Source organism: Copadichromis virginalis, linkage group LG18 (genome assembly GCF_057382275.1).
Source record: "Copadichromis virginalis isolate Kocher_CV1m ecotype Utaka linkage group LG18, C_Virginalis_male_GT1.1, whole genome shotgun sequence".
NCBI lineage: Eukaryota > Metazoa > Chordata > Actinopteri > Cichliformes > Cichlidae > Copadichromis > Copadichromis virginalis.
In genome coordinates, this window is record NC_140635.1 from 33066496 (window position 1) to 33083928 (window position 17433).

General features: G+C 39.2%; 1 protein-coding gene across 1 annotated transcript in view; it reads left to right on the forward strand.

The window, feature by feature from the left end:
- Positions 1-3701: 3701 nt before the first annotated feature.
- Positions 3702-17433, forward strand: part of tox (thymocyte selection-associated high mobility group box) — a 60925-nt gene continuing 47193 nt past the window's right edge. The window contains exon 1 of the mRNA XM_085438964.1: positions 3702-4335. Within this exon, the coding sequence (XP_085295090.1) occupies positions 4231-4335 (105 nt within the window). The 5' untranslated portion in view covers positions 3702-4230. The remainder of the gene's footprint in view (positions 4336-17433) is intronic.

A 17433-nucleotide genomic window follows, 5' to 3' on the forward strand; every position in this document is an offset into this window, starting at 1 on the left:
TTCTATGCAACAGTTGCCTTAATAAACTCTTTTTTTTTTCTGATTTCCTTCCTCTTTTGCATTGTCTCTTTCCCACTAGAAAGCTGTAACACATATAGCACTGGCTGTTTTCATTCAGGAGTGCATGGCTGTGCCATGAATCTATAATGTAATCCCCCAACATGAAGGGACACACATCATTCATATGCTATAGTACACTGCAATTTTAACCCAAAATATGTTGGAAAGTTCATGCATGGCAATCTTAACACTGTATGAGGCAGAGTGAGTCATGGAGAGAGAGAGAGTGCGGTCTTTTGTTTGTGCACATATTTGTGTGTGTCTTGACATGCATTAGCATGTGTGTTGCAGCACAGGCATGTGTGTGTGTTTGCAGTTCTGTCCTTGCATCTACTCTTATAGGTGTGTGAGTGTGTATGTATGTGTGTGTGTGTTGACTGGCTCAGTTCATGTGCACATCGTGTGTGTATACAGTCTATGTATGTGTGGAGTTTTATAGAGAGGAACTGTGTGTGGGGGAGGAGAATGTGGAAGTGAATTATGCCTTTTTCAGAGGGGAGGGGTGCATATATGTATGTGTGTATTTGGGGGGATGGGCAACTCAAACACTGTATGTTCGCTAAGTATGTGTGGGCTGGTCTGTGCTGTGTGTGTTTGTGTGATGTGAGAGTATCAGGGATGTATAAAAATAAGAAAATGTATTTTATGATACCTGCTTGTGTGTGCAGTATGTTCGTGAGTGTTCTGGTATGAGCATAGACATGTTTCCTAAGAGTGTCTGTATTTGGACTGCACACAAATGCTTATATGTGGCTGTGGCATAATTATTCCATATAGGGTATAATTATGTGGGGTTCTGCACATACTTTTTGTGTGAGCAGTTTTTTTTATATTTGATGTGCATGTGTGACCATCTGTTTAAGTTCACTGTGTGTGAATCTGCAAGATGAATATATTGTGTGTGTGTGTATTTTAGCGTAGGGGGAGAGCTTTTCTTTGTTTATGTGCAACTGTGTACACATGTGTAATTGCAGATACTGGCTATATGTTTTGTCATTAAATATCATGAAAACAGGAAAGGAATCATTCCTCTTTCGTTTATATTGAATGGTCTCTTTCTTTCACTCTAAAACACACAGCCTGCTTCCTTGTTTCTTTTACAATATCCCTACCCTATGATTATCTTGTTTCATCTCCATGATTTACATGACTTTTGAATTTGACACTATTTATACTTTGCCCAAACCTAAATTAAGGGCTACACTATCAATTATCTGATTTAAAATGAGCACAGGAGACTATAAAAATAAGTCTTGTTTATATCCATACACAAACAAATTTAAATGCATTACTTTTCTACCACCACATCTGAAATTAGAGACAACATTGCAGTTTTTCCATTTGCTGTTTTTAAATGAAAGTAAATGATTTTCACAGAGAGACAGACCATCACACTTTCTCACATCAACATCTATAATATGGTAAATTTAGAATAACCACATAATAAACTTGCCCTTTGATGGACTGGAGACCTTTCTGGGAGGAGGGGGACCCCAACCCCAATGCAACCCCTGATGCCCCCCCTCCCTGCCTACCAAAGTTCACACTCATTTATTTGTTTTCCCGTCTACAACTAAACCTAACACTGTCCCAGAGTATACCTCCCAGACTGAAAATTAGTGTCATTATTTCTGCTTTTGAAGTCCTCCCCACCCCATTATTTTCTCTGTGGCAGCGTTTTGGGACTTCAATCCACCTTTTAGGAATGCTGTTTGGGACATCTGTAGACAAAACAGCAAACAAAAACTGTCACACCATACTGACCTGATAACAGACTGAAAAATGACGGCTGGGCTGAACTGTATTCTGATCTGTAATAAAGTAGATGCTGCATCAACAAAAAGAGTTTTAACCCAGTATCTGAACCTTTCCATCGATTTTCTGACAGTTTCATAGAATGTGCTATGATGCTGATCAAAAACAAAAAAATGAGCTAAAGGACAAACAGACTCTGGCTCAGCTTCTCCAGACAGGTCCACCCACTGCTTTCCTTTCTTGTTTCTTTACATTCTTGTTTCTACAAGTGCATATTCTGGTGCATATTCATCGTGTGTAGTCAAAATTTGACATTGCACAGCTTGTACTTTTGAAGAGAAAACCTTTGTCTGTTGAAGTGACATCAGTTTCCATTTACGTAAAGGCATTCTGACAGAGGAATAAAGAGAGATGGTGTACTCTGCCAACACCAGTTAGACTGCATTGCTCAAACTGAAAAATTAAAAATTAAGTGCAGTTATCACAGGCCCTTTAAACTCTGGTGGAAACATTACTTGAATGTCAGGAGAATGTATTTTAAAGGTTCCACATACCACCTTAGTTCGATAGATTGATCTGCTGCCAGTTCAGGCTTTATTTCTGAACTAGCTCTCAGAAACTCTTTGGAGATCCAAGGAGAAATATGGACCACCAGATTGATGATCATGGCTCCACTGCTACCAGAGCCAGCTCAGACAAGAGAAATGAAAGTAAAATTTAGCTTACTTGTGTAGCATCAAAAGAAATGTGAAAGACGGTATCAGGCCTGGCTGGCCTAACCTGTTTTTTTGTACAGTGAACCTGTAGCCTGAAAATTTGCATTAGGCTACATTCTGCTATAGGTTCACTGTAGCTACCACCAGTGTAACCACCGAATTCAGAAGAGAATGCAGAAGTGTAATTAAATTTACCAGTCAGTCACTGATAGGGTGACCAGGTGTCCTACTTTATGAAACATTGCACAGCATTTCCATCTTTTCTGCCCCTGTCAGACATCTCTAAAGACTGCCTTTTATCCAGTGGCTGTGAAGAGAGCAGGAAGGGCTGCCATTATGGGCCAAGTCACACTATGCATATTTCAGCAGACACGATGGAAACTACCACAAAGAAAGGGAACTGCAGCTACAACAAAGACTGGAAATATTCTTATCACATGGGTGAAGCTGGTAGAAGGCAATTCTCAGTTTTTGCTTAGCTTTCAGGTGTATTGTATTTACTCAGAAAAGGAGTGTGGAAAGTTGAATAAAAATATTAGTATTATTAATTATAATAATATTAATATTAATAAATAAAAGTCCTGTACATGCTAAACATTGGTAACCTGTGTAGTTTTGTGTACTTGTTTTTCATACATAACAACATTTCAGTATACCTCAGCAGACTGAGTCATTAAGCATGTACAATTCTGGAGTGTTCTGGAACAGGTTCATTTCATAGAAAGTGGGAAACAACAATATTCCTGCCTTGTTGTCTCTGGCAAACCTATGTCCTGGTAAGACTAAACTATAATGATTAGCCAAAGTTTAACAGATAAGCCAACAAGCTGTTCAAGGTGATGACAGTCAAAATTAATACATAGACAACAGCTAACTGTACAGCACTGGCTGGACCTTATAACACTCTCCCCCCCTCTAGATGGAGCACGTGCTGCCATAAGCTCCATCTTTTTTTGCTAAGGTAGCTGCAAACGCCTCATACAGTCAGTTACCACCAAAATAAAGTCACTCTCTGGGGAATAGTATATTCTTTTAAATCATTCATCATTATTTTAGTCAGCGTGTTAATTCTACGAAAAGCCTGAAAAAGGTAATATTTGTATTGTCATCGCTAAGCTCTTATTTTTTTCTCCTGACAGAACCCGGGCTTTGTGAGGTGAAACGTACTTCCGGCTTCGTTGTGGCTAACTCTCGCTAACTTGACAGAAAAGCTCTTTGTATGACTGGTCCGCGAGGCACCGCAGCACTGAGCACACGCGCAGCGGCGGCATCAGCAGCAGCAGCAGCATCAGCAGTGGAGGAAAATTCAAACAGAGTCCCAAGCAGGGACAGACAGGGTCCACGACGTCCCCTGTCCGAACCATACACAGGGCTAACGGACGCACTAGAGGAAACGGTGCTTTTTAAAAGCACTACTTCATTTTAACGTTTGTTTTTAACGTGAGAAGTACGTGAACAGGGAACTTTGCTCCCCAGAGCAGCAGTTTCTTGGGCAGGAAAGCCGGTGTGTGGAGAACAGCGTCAGCCTAAAACTTCGCTGCCTCTCACAGCTTGGTTTAAGAATTATTTCACCAGTTAGTTTTGTCTTTGAAAAAGTTGTTTTTTTAGAGTAAGCTCAGGTTTTTGTTAAATCTCTTTAATTTTGAAATTACAAAAGCAAGGAAAGAAACTCGGAAGAGAAGTGGATGTATTTCCAGCCATGGATGTAACAGTTTACCCGCCTCCTCCTCAGTCTCTAGCCGCGCCAGACCACAATAGATTGGGACAGATTTCCTACCCTGACCCGGCCTTTGGGACCAACAAGGTAAGTGGGGGAAAGAAAGCAAACTACCGCACATAGGCTTCTTCTGTTAGCAGATAAAATACACTTTTGTGTTGTCTTATTCTGACTTATTAGTCCCACTCAGCTGTCTCCCCTCTCCGTGTTCATGTTCCGCGCCCTGCCAATTAAGGGGTAATTAATTGGCTTGTTAGGCTCCAGTTAATTATCGTAGTTACTGAAGGTAACTACATTTGAGTGCTTCTTTTTATATTTTTCACTCACTAGAGGGTGCAGAGCCTGTAATTTTATTCCGGCTTTGTCGTCTGTGATGTGATGACACCTATAATTAAAAAGACGCCCACTGGTAATAGAAAGGCCATCGGGTTTAAATATGCTGCATATTTGAAGTCCAAACAGAAGATGTATGTTTGGAATGAAAGAGATGGCAAGCATGAGGGAGGAAAACAGGAAACCAGGATCTCTTTTTGTAGTATGCTTACAGAGGTGATCTTGTGTAGAATTTGCAGTACTCGTTTCTGATTCTATCTTGGTCAAGGTGAATGGAGTTTGGGAAGCAAAGGTCAGGGTTAGATTTACAGTAGAAACCTGGACCTGATAGGGATCCAGGATGGGTGGATGTGGATGCTTAGCTTATAGGTAGATTGCAGTTAAGGACAATCCATCCCCATCCAGTGTATGGGGATGTTTGTCAGAGTAAATTGTCTTGGTTCAATCAAATCATGCCCATTTGACAGTGAAAAATTGCCTAATTATTTAATTAGGTTTAGCTAATGACTGCATCCAGGTGAATTGACTGCTACTATTAACCTCGATTATCCTCTGTCTCAAATAGACTGGTTCATTTTGTAGTTTGGTACTTTTAAATAGAAGTAAAAAAAAATAGTAATAATGAGTTCATTACAAGAAAATACTGACTTTAATGAACTATTAATCAATAAATCATTCTAAGTCAATTGTGCACCTGTAGTTAAGGTGTGTTGAACCCTTTCTCTCTATTTTCTTTTATACTTCAATTTGTTTTATTGACATACCATGCAAACAACAGCAACTGGAAGTTCAAATTAAATACTCATGTCATATGAAATTCTCCTAACAAACCCGTGCAGTAGTTTTCATGATCGGATGAAGGCCTTTTAACATCAAAATATCCATCAGGTCACTGACAAAGCATGTAGGATTAGTGTAAGGGTTGGATTTCATTCTAGCCACAAGCTAAACATGCAAATGTTCAGAAACTAGAAGAACTAAGTTTCCAAAGCAGGTTATATACATTCAAGTTTGCATTTCATTTTTTTTCCTGTAGAAACTTTTCAGCTAGTGCTGGAAAAAAGGTTGGAGGTTAACCTAACCCAGACTCTACTCGTAATCCTAGATTGGTCGCTAGTAACCTACTTCAGAGGGTAAAATGTAATGCGCACTGGGGGAACCAACAAAGGCAGGCCTGTAGCCTGATGTCATAACTTTTGACTCCACCTTTTCTTTGTTTCCACTGATGAGTTTAACTGAACTCTTTCTCATACGGTTGGGTCTGTCCCATTGCGTCTTTGCCCGACAGTTCAGACCTGATTATTTCCGAAGCTCTGGAACCCCAAAAATGCCACCGTCAGGATAGTTCCTTCATTGTTGGCCACATGAACAACTGGAGACCATCTAATGAAACAGTCACACCAGCTACGGTGCTGTTGAGCTCGCTGACAAGACAGATGTTAGAAAATATTATATATCAGAGAATGACACTTCAAATGGAGAGAACTTACTTACAAATCACAAATTATGGGATGGGGCTGTAAAGTGGAAGTTGATTAAAATCAGTGAGAACCCATATTTCCTTTGGTGAAGCCCATTTTGAGTTCAAGACTTCTTGAGTTGCTTGAAGTGGTTAACCAATGATAGACATATTTAAATTAGTATGCTCATTGTTAAGTTCTTGTTCAATAATAAAATATGCTGATATACGTGTATATGTGCTGGAATAAGAAATATGCTCGGCTGATGGAGTCTGTGTATGCCACCGCTCTGTTTGGATTATGAAGCAGTTTGGTAAAAGTGGGGAGACTATTTCTTAACTCTGACATGACTGTGCTGTGTGATCTCTGATGGTGCATAAATGTAATTTTTCTTTGAATAAAGTACAAAAATAGCAGATTTGGAGAACTTCTAAACTATATGCAGTTTGTAGGTCATGGAGCAGAAGTGATGACAAAGCTGTTGTGACCTCTGACCTTAATCTGTGGTTATTGGGCGTAAGCAGCACATATGTTAGTTATTCCCCCATTTTTTTTTTTTGATTTATTTATTTGTTACCGTAATGACCAAACTCACTGTGGTGTATACTGGGCTGTGTTTTTAAGCTCATAATCACATCAAGTGTGGAAAGGCCCCATATAGCACTGCGCCATGTTGTTGCTAGTGTGTATTTGTTTCAGAAAGAGGGAAGGAGAGATAGAAGATAAGAGCTCGGAGGATGTGGAGAGAGAGCAAGCCTGTGTGGTTGGGGGTAGGGATTGGAAAGAGAAAGAGAGAGAGAGTTGTTGGGGGTAGGGATGTTGTTGATGAGAGAGAGAGAGAGAATGCGAGTGAGGGAGACGCGCACACACACACACACACACACACACACACACACACACACACACACACACACACACAGAGGAGGTAGAGTGTGTGTAGTGGGGGTGGGGCCACCAAGGTTTGTACTATATTTTTTTTTTCCTCTGTGTCTTGATTCACGGCCCTGTCGGCCTGATAGAAGAGATCATATTACTGCATAGAGAGGCAGAGAAAAACTGAAGAAAAGGGAGAGAGGCCAAAAGTAGGAGAGTTGATTAAACATTAATTCAGTTCTTTTAAAGACGTACTTGAGCTTCTTGGTTGGCTCTGAATCTGAAATGAGTGACTGTTTTCAGGAATTCAACCTCAAATACAGAGCAGTTTTACTTTTCTAAAGTGGCAAAATAAGTCTGATTGCACCCTTTGCTCTTACACCAAAGGGTGTAATGCAGGCCATTTACCATTTACACCCTTAAAATACACTGCATTGAATAGCTTCACAGTGAGGCCCATGCTACTTTTAGCTTGTGAGTCTCTCTGTGTTACTGTCTGTCTGTTTGTATATCTTTGGCAGAATGTGGTCTTAGAATCCTCACTTCATCAACAAATGGATTAAACAAGCTAAATTATCCATCAATCCAAAATAATCCATTCTGATTAGAGCTCTGCATTAAGGCTGCTTTATAGCCAATTCATAACAACCTATTTCTCAAGGTTGAGTATGACAGCTACTGATAATGTAGGGTGTTTAATAAAAAGAAAAATGTTGGTGCAAAAATAATGAGTAGCTTGGTTGTGTGGAGAAATGTAATAAAAAAACAAAAATAAATATAAAGAGATAGTTTACAGCCGAGCCTTCTGGCATGCAATTGGCTGCAAATAAAAACCTTGAAGAATTGCAAGTAAACTGTGCAGCATGTCTGAATACAGTCAGAATTTTACAGATGTGTTAATAATAATAATAATGGATTGGATTTATATAGCGCTTTTCAAGGCACCCAAAGCGCTTTACAATACCACTATTCATTCACTCTCACATTCACACACTGGTGGAGGCAGCTACAGTTGTAGCCACAGCTGCCCTGGGGCAGACTGACAGAAGCGAGGCTGCCATATCGCGCCATCGGCCCCTCTGGCCAACACCAGTAGGTAAGTAGGGTAAAGTGTCTTGCCCAAGGACACTTGCTACATGTTAATGGGTGTAAAGTTCAATAAGAGGTTGTTGTCACATAGGGTTGGGTGATTGGACGAATATATCGATAGTTTTTACAAGGGCGATTTATTTCTTTATTTACCAGTGAGTAAGTTTGCTAATAATGATGGAGCTAATAGATGCAGTCGAACAGAAAAAAATAGCACTGTTTTAACAGCACCCTCTTTCATCTGCGAGCAAATGCACCCTCCTCAGAGTGCGCCCAAATGCTTGTTGTTGGAGCTGCAGAAGCTGGTGATAGCCTAGCATACTCAGGTGGATGGTGGACACGTACATGCTCATGCAAGTTAGTCGTGTTTGAGTATTTTGCTGGCAAAGTACTCAAACAATTTGTACATCTGCACAAGTGGCATGCCGCTTTGGTCACATCCTTAGGTATACCTCTTTCATCTGGTTTAAAGCCAAAGAAATCCCAAATTGGTGACTATATATATATATATATATATATATATATATATATATATATATATATATATATATATATATGATAACATTGCCCTGCCCATCAAAAAGTCTGCGCATGCGCAAATGCCCATCGGTGATTGTTGGACTGACGATTGCCGGTTGGAAAATTTTTATACATCGCCCAACTCTGTTGTCACATGATTCTTCCACCTCTGTCCAACATTGCTTGTGCTTTTAATATAGAGCTGGGCGATATAAGATTTTTTCATATCACGGTATGTTTTTTCATTTCAGGCGATAACGATATATATCACGATATAAGCCAAATAACTATATTTGTAAGATTTAAATGTGCCTTTGCTCACAAGTAAAATGTGAAATAATCAGCAGCTTGTTTTTATTTAAATATTTATTTCCCATAATAAGTTCAACAGGGTAGATGTACTTAAGGAACATGAGACTTTTTCAGATAAATAAAGGCAAATATTGCAAACTACATAAAAGGCAGCCGCTAAAGTGTTTAAGTTTCAAAATAGAACAAACAAAACAGACTAAATTGTCAATTCCACTTAGAAACAAAATATTAATTCTAAAAATAAATCTTAGTTTGTTTTACAGAAGAACAGACAAAATTGACTAACTTTTGTCAATATCAAATAAACTGAGAACTAAAAGGAAATTCTCAATCTCTCCTTGTTGTATAGCTTAGCTTTTCAAACAGTTTTAACAGTTACTTTAGTCTGCCAAAACCCGAATGACGAATTAGCGTTTTCAGTCATTGAGCATGCACCGGTTTATTGTATTTTCAGACTTGCTTTCAGCACAATTTACAGTGCGCGCTACTCTGTTTTTTTGTCAGACTTGAAATAGCCGAAATACCTTCACACTACGGAACTTCTGTGGCTCTTCTGTTCGACAATCTCTCCGGCATTGGAACCATCATCTGTTTTCTCTTCGGTAACCTTCGGTCACACTCTCGTTTGATTTTTCTCTAGTCAGCACACTCATTTCCTCCATTACCCGGGCGGCACGGCGGCTGGCTGCTTCCCAAACAAATACACATGTGCGGCTTGGCACTTGTGCTGTACGTAACAAGTCACGTGACGCTGTGGCTGTGATTGGTTCGGCTCTGCGCTAGTTAATTTGGATTGGTTGTAGGGGTGGGCGACATAAACGATATACGATAGAAACGATATAAATTTAGCCAACGACAGAGATTTTGACTCTATCGTGATAGCGCATGTTGATGATGTCATCAAGCTGTGCCTGTTTTGGTCGAAAGCATCGCAGCGGCTAAAACCATTCTCATCTGCAAATTATGGCGGGCGACAGTCATAGCAAAGAGATCTCGTCTCTCACTCTTGAAATATGGGGAAAGCCAAAAACTGCGCTTCCTCCACTTCCGTAACATTGATTCATTAATGTTGAATTCTCTCGCAGCTGCTCTATTCCCATGTTGTTGCAGTATATTAATAACTAACCTCGTATTGTGGATGAATAATCTCAGTTGTTCTCCTAGCTGAAGTTTGGCCCGTGTATAGCATCCTGCTATACGATTGCATTTGTCCCTGACCACCAGAATCTCACACATTAACTTTTATCGAGTGGAAAAAAAGTTGGCGTTTATCCTCCAGCTTCACTGTGCTAATGTTATGCTAACATAGCTGTATTGCTAGCAATCACGTAGCACAACATTATATACCAGGTAGTCCAACTTCAGTAACCCTGCAAACGTCACTGCTGTTTAGTTTTCTGTCTTCATTTATGTTGGAAGTGGTAGCAGAGCTGTACGTTTTAATTAGTTTCAAAAATCTCTCAGTCAGAACATGGTATGAAATGTTTAGGTGTAAACTAGCGAGCTAACTTCCTGTTAACTTCTAACTCCGTTAAATTTAATAAATTCTGTTTTCATGGATGCATGGATATTAAACTTAATTGTTACACCCGATAAAGCAGCAACGCTGATGATTTTATTAAAGATGAAATAATTTAGACCGTTTTTAACGCTTAGTGTTCGTTTGACTTTGGGACCTGACAATCCATCAAGCAGTGCGGCTTACCAAAGTTGTACTAAAACATTTTTTAACAGATTTCTGCAGCCAAAATCAGTTCGAGGTCAGTAAGCACAACCAGAATTCATACATAAGGCACACTCTCAATTTTTGAGAAAATTAAAGGATTTTAAGTGTGCCTTACAGTGTGGAAAATGCGTTATACAGAAGAAAAGAATATATCGTGATATATATTGTTACTGCACATGCTTTAAATTATATCGCGATATGAATTTTAGTCCATATTGCCCAGCCCTAATTGGCTGTTCTTCTTCTTTTTTTTTTTTTAAGAGGACAGGAGAGATGAGGCCTAGAGCAGGGCGATATGGCCAAAAATATTTATCACGATATATATTTGAAAATTTGCGATAACGATATAACTGACGATATATTTGATGCGAGACAAAATACAACTCCACAACATTAATAGCGCAAAAAGACAACCTTCCATTTATTTTCACTTAAACAAGAAGCTGGTTTTTATGTACATTAAAGCTTTATAAAAATGTAACAGTGCAAATGCAAATTCCTTGCTGAAAGTTTAACCAAAAGGCATTTCCAGTAGAAATGGGCTGACATATCCTGAGCATAACCATGTATAATATCCACTGAAGTTAAAAAGAGGTGCTTTGCAACATTAAACTGCAGTGTGCAGTACGTATTTTTTGGACCATAAGGTGCACGGGATTATAAGGCACATTAAGCGAAACAAAGCAGTCAGATAAATCAAACTTTATTAAACTCATTCTTCTTGCTTCCTCCACTTCTGTACCATTGATTCATTAATGTTGAATTCTCTGGCAACTGCTCTATTCCCATGTTGTTGCAGTATACTAATGACTAACCTCGTATTGTGGATGGATTATCTCAGTTGTTCTCCTGACTGAAGTTTGGTCCGTTTACAGCATCCTGCCATGCGATTGCGTTTGTCTCTAACTATCAGGAACTTTAACGTTAACTTTTATAAGTGGAAAAGTGTTAGTGTTCGTCCTCCAGCTTCACTGTTTATGTTATGCTAACATAGCTGTGTCGCTAGCGATCACGTAGCACATCATTATATACCAGCTAGCCCAACTTCAGTAACCCTACAAACATCACTGCTGTTTAGTTTCCTGTCTTCATTCATGTTGGAAGTGATAGCAGAGCTGTACGTTTGAATTTTTTCAGAAATCTCTCAGTCAGAACATGCAATATCATGCTTAGGTAACTAGCGAAACTAGCGAGCTAACTTCCGCTAGCTTCCTGCTAACTTCTAACTCCGTTAAATGTAATACATTTTGTTTTCATGGATGCCTGGAAGTTAAACTTTATAGTTACACCTGGTAAAGCAGCAATGCTGATCGTTTTATTAAAGATGAAAGAATTTAGACAGTTTTGAACTCTCAGTGATGCTGCAGTGTTGTTTGACCTGAAGAATACGGAGTTTAGGACCCAGATTACTCCCAGATTTAAGAGCATCTTAGTCCGACAAATACGACAATAACAACGGCCGCTTGCATGTTCTGCAAAAAAATGTGCTTTGTCGTGTATCTGACGGACAAACACCAAACCAGTTCCACATCACTGAAGTTGCACCATTTTTACAAACCAATTCTGGTTCATCTGTTTCACTCAACAAGCGGCCATGTGCATATGAAAACAAAGGCACTGCGCATGCGCGTTTTACTCCCATTCTATCGCGATGTTTCATTTCCCTATCGTTGCCTAACATTATACCGGTATTACCGTGAACGGTATAATATGGCCCAGCCCTAATGAGGCCTATCGCAATAGTTTAACTTTTCTATTGAGAAAAAGTTATTTCGCAATACATATCGTTATCATTCTATCGCCCAGCTCTATTTTAATATACAACTTTCTATTTCATCTGCATATACACTGTTCTCCACTTTACTTGGGCATTTGTCCATTGGTAAATTGATTGCCATTTGCAATTAATTTAGTAATAAACAATTCCCCTCTGTCTCATTTTAAAAGTTCAGTTGCTGTTGTCGTTGTGTTCCTGAATGTTTCATCTGCCTCTCGGAGGGCTTTCAGCTAGCAGTTCTTGTTCTACTCAGAGATCCTCTCAGTGAACAGGAGGGCAAATTTAAAGTGTTCATGTCCACAGGTCGCCAGTATCCTGTTTAGAGTTTGTTTTACAACTAGCTCTTCTCACAGAAATTCTCCCTGTATGCTAATGGAAGTGTTATCACAGAAGGCCAGATGCCTGAAGACTTGATATGTAAGGTAATGTCTTCTAGCTTCTGAAACTGTGCTTGTTTATGGCTAAAAGCAGGGCTCGCAAAATGTCAAAATCCCTGTTAGCCCTTCGGGCAGGCACTATTCAGTTTTTGGTAGCCCAAAATAAATTTAAGTAGCCCGAATAAAAAAAGAAAAAGAAAAAAAAAAAAGGACAATTTTTTCATTAATGTTTTGTTTCCTTGTTATACTTTAATGTATAATATTGTAAAGGAAACAAAACATCAATCTAAAAAAATTTCAAACACAAATTACAACAAATTACAATCATCAACTCAAATATTTGGTTCTAATTGAACAGAAATTTCTATGAACTTGCAAGAACTGTGTAGAACATGAATCAGTGTTCAGTAAGAGGCAAGTGGAACCAAGATCTAGGACATTTGCTTTTTGAAGTTTGCAAAGACTGCTAAATCTTGCCAGTGGTAGTTCACTCTACAACATAGTACGCTGTTCTAAACAGCTTTTTCAGGACTTCTTGTTGTACTTGGTTTATTTTTAGTATGTTTTTTGCAATTGGTGTTTGTTCTGGGAAAGATACTGCAGACTGAGCAATAATGCATTTCTTGCATTTCTCATGGGTTCTGATGGGGTCTTTCTTAAAATGACTGGTCCCAGTAACAAAGGCGCTTGTCGACTCAGAAATCGAGGGAAACTCACAACACACCCGGCAGAACATTATGTTATTTAGCTCGTCATATTCCAGCCACATAAATTCTTTTGTCCATGAAACCAAAAAAGCTGCGCTTTCCTTTTGCCTCATAGTCTGATTTGTCATGACTTTTCCGTTTTGTGGTAGGCTTTTCTTTGGCTGCCCCTTCTTCACCCTGACCTGTCTTGTTTGGCTCTGCAGAACTAAAATACCTGCGTAAATCCATCTGCTTTTACACACATACTTACATAACGATCAGCAATTCTCTGCGCAATCAACCTCTCTCACATGTTCAAGCTTGCTGCAGGAGATTTCACTTGTCATGTTTGATAGTTGATAAGACGATGCCAGAGGAATTGTTGCGCAATTAATCTGTGACTTACCAATCAGTGCTGCCGCTCTCTATACACAGTTCGCGCGATCGCAAAGTCAAAGCAAAAAACAAGTGCAAATTCAAACGCGATTTCAATAGTTCAATAGTTTCAACGAATCAACACCCCCGAGTCATTCTAACTACCAGAAATCTCGAAGCACAGGCCGAGGGGGCGGTGTGGCAGCAATTTTTCACACCAGCCTATTAATTAACAAAAGACCAAGACAGACTTTTAATTCATTTGAAAGCCTGATGCTTAGCCTCGTCCACCCCAGCTGTGAAACTCAGAAACCAGTCTTACTTGTTACCATCTATCGTCCACCTGGGCCTTACACAGAGTTTCTGTCTGATTTCTCAGACTTTTTATCTTATTTAGTGCTCAGCTCAGATAAAATAATTATTGTGGGTGATTTTAACATCCATGTAGATGCTAAAAATGACAGCCTCAACATGGCATTTAATCTGTTATTAGACTCAATTGGTTTCTCTCAAAATGTAAAAGAACCCACCCACCACTTTAATCACACTCTAGATCTTGTTTTAACATATGGCATAGAAACTGAACATTTAACAGTGTTTCCTGAAAACCCTCTCCTGTCTGATCATTTCCTGATAGCATTTACATTTACAATAATTGATTACACAGCGGTGGAGAGTAGACTTTATCAAAGTAGATGTCTTTCTGAAAGCGCTGTAACTAAGTTTAAGAATATAATCCACCTACTGTTATCATCTTCAATGCCCTGTACCAACACAGAGCAGAGCAGCTATCTGAACGCTACCCCAACAGAGGTCGATTATCTTGTTAATAATTTTACCTCCTCACTACGTACGACTCTGGATACTGTAGCTCCTGTGAAAACTAAGGTCTCAAATCAGAAGTACCTGACTCCGTGGTATAATTCTCAAACACGTACCCTAAAGCAGATGACTCGTAAGCTGGAGAGGAAATGGAATGTCACAAATTTAGAGGATCATCATTTAGCCTGGAGAAATAGTTTGCTGCCCTCCGCAAAGCCAGAACATCTTACTATTCATCACTGATTGAAGAAAATAAGAACAACCCCAGGTTTCTCTTCAGCACTGTAGCCAGGCTGACAAAAAGTCAGAGCTCTTTTGAGCCAACCATCCCTTTAACGTTAACTAGTAATGACTTCATGAACTTCTTCACAAATAAAATTTTTATCATTAGAGAAAAAATTACCAATAATCATCCCACAGATGTAATATTATCTACAGCTACTCTTAGTACCATTGATGTTAAGTTAGACTCTTTTTCTCCAATTGATCTTTCTGAGTTAACTTCAATAATTACTTCCTCCAAACCATCAACGTGTCTTTTAGACCCCATTCGTACAAAACTGCTCAAAGAAGTCCTGCCATTAATTAATTCTTCGATCTTAAATATGATCAACCTATCTCTAATGATCGGCTATGTACCACAGGCCTTCAAGCTGGCTGTAGTTAAACCTTTACTCAAAAAGCCATCTCTAGACCCAGCAGTCTTAGCTAATTATAGGCCAATCTCCAACCTTCCTTTCATATCAAAAATCCTTGAAAGAGTAGTTGTCAAACAGCTAACAGATCATCTGCAGAGGAATGGTTTATTTGAAGAGTTTCAGTCAGGTTTCAGAGCTCATCACAGCACAGAAACAGCTTTAGTGAAGGTTACAAATGATCTTCTTATGGCCTCTGACAGTGGACTCATCTCTGTGCCTGAAAATCTTAGAAATATGGTATCTAACCAGATTCATATCACCCTATTAGAGCACTTCGCTCTCGCACTGCAGGCCTACTTGTTGTTCCTAGAGTATTTAAAAGTAGAATGGGAGGGAGAGCCTTCAGTTTTCAGGCCCCTCTTCTGTGGAACCAGCTTCCAGTTTGGATTCAGGAGACAGACACTATCTCTACTTTCAAGATCAGGCTTAAAACTTTCCTTTTTGCTAAAGCATATAGTTAGGGCTGGACCAGGTGACCCTGAATCCTCCCTTAGTTATGCTGCAATAGACGTAGGCTGCCGGAGATTCCCATGATGCATTGAGTTTTTCCTTTCCAGTCACCTTTCTCACTCACTATGTGTTAATAGTCTCTGCATTGAATCATATCTGTTATTATTAATCTCTGTCTCGCATCCACAGCATGTCTTTTATCCTGTCTTCCTTCTCTCACCCCAACCGGTCGCAGCAGATGAGCCTGGTTCTGCCGGAGGTTTCTTCCTGTTAAAAGGGAGTTTTTCCTTCCCGCTGTCGCCAAACTGCTTGCTCATAGGGGGTCATATGATTGTTGGGTTTTTCCTCTGTATCTATGAAGTGCCTTGAGGCAACTTTTGTTGTGATTTGGCGCTATATAAATAAAATTGAATTGAATTGAATGTAGATGTTCAGATGTAGTTTGTTTTGATTTATTTTCCCCCAAAAAGTACCTAACAAAAAAATCTGTGGGCAGATCTGCTTTTTAGATTTTGGTCTCCCTCTCCTCCCTGTACCTCTGTGCCGCTAGTGAGGCACTCCTTCTTTCTCACCCTCTGTTGGAGAGTTAGTAGGCACCCAAAGTTTATGCGTTGTGGTAGAAAAACAACAGACATGTTCTGGCACGCTCTGTGATTGATCAATAAACTTGTAAGTTTAACCAACATTGCATCAGGGCCAATGACTTATGTGCAGTTGCAGGTTATTTAGTTACACAATGTAGTGCTCATCCCCACATCCAGCTGTGAAAATATAGAAGTTATTGTCAATGTGTTATTTTTGTAAATCTTAGAATTCACTAAATGTTTCACACCCCCTGTCTTATTTGTAGGGCGTCATTTGTGTTGCACGTAACATTGATTGACATCAGCTGGACTGTGCTCTCGCTGCCAGATGGCATGGTGTATTTTTAATTGGAGCAACAATGTGTGCTTCATTCTTCTAGTTCATTTCTGGGTTTTGTACTTTTTGTTAACAAAGAAACAGAAGGTAAAGAGCATCAGGCTCGTCATCCCTGTGGCCAGCTGCTAGTTTTAATGAAAGTATATACAGAAGTGAGTTGTGCTGAACTGTGATTGGCTGACAGCGCTCATAGTGACTCTGAACAGATGTGAAAAGGAGAAGGTAATTTGATCCAAAAGTGAATTCACTGTAAATCTGAAGTACCGTGAAGTAACATAAGTGCATATATGTCAACACAAGTATTTGTGGTGAAACTGTATGCAAGTGAGAAAGGAATGAATAAAGACTCACTGAGAGAAAGAGAGAGAGCCTAATGTAAACATGATGATTGGGTAAGCTGGGTGAGGTATTTCTAAAGCAAATACTGAGGAAAAAGTGAACATGGCGGAAAAAGCAGGGCATGAGACAAGAACAGAAAAACATGGGGGATAGACAGTAAGCTGTAGCTATCGAGTAATCTAGTTATTTCAGTATTCTATGGATTATTTTGTGTTGTTAATGAGCAGCAATAAATATTCTAAAGAAAAAATACAGGTTGTTCAAATCAAACTGTTCATGTGTTTAAAAATTGCAGTGTTTTAATAGTTTAACTGCATACAACATCTGTGAAAAACCTAAACCCTCGCATTGTGTTTACATGCAATATCATAATCTTAAAGAAAACATGTTCTTAAATGTAAAATAATCACAAGTACAGTCATGTCAAG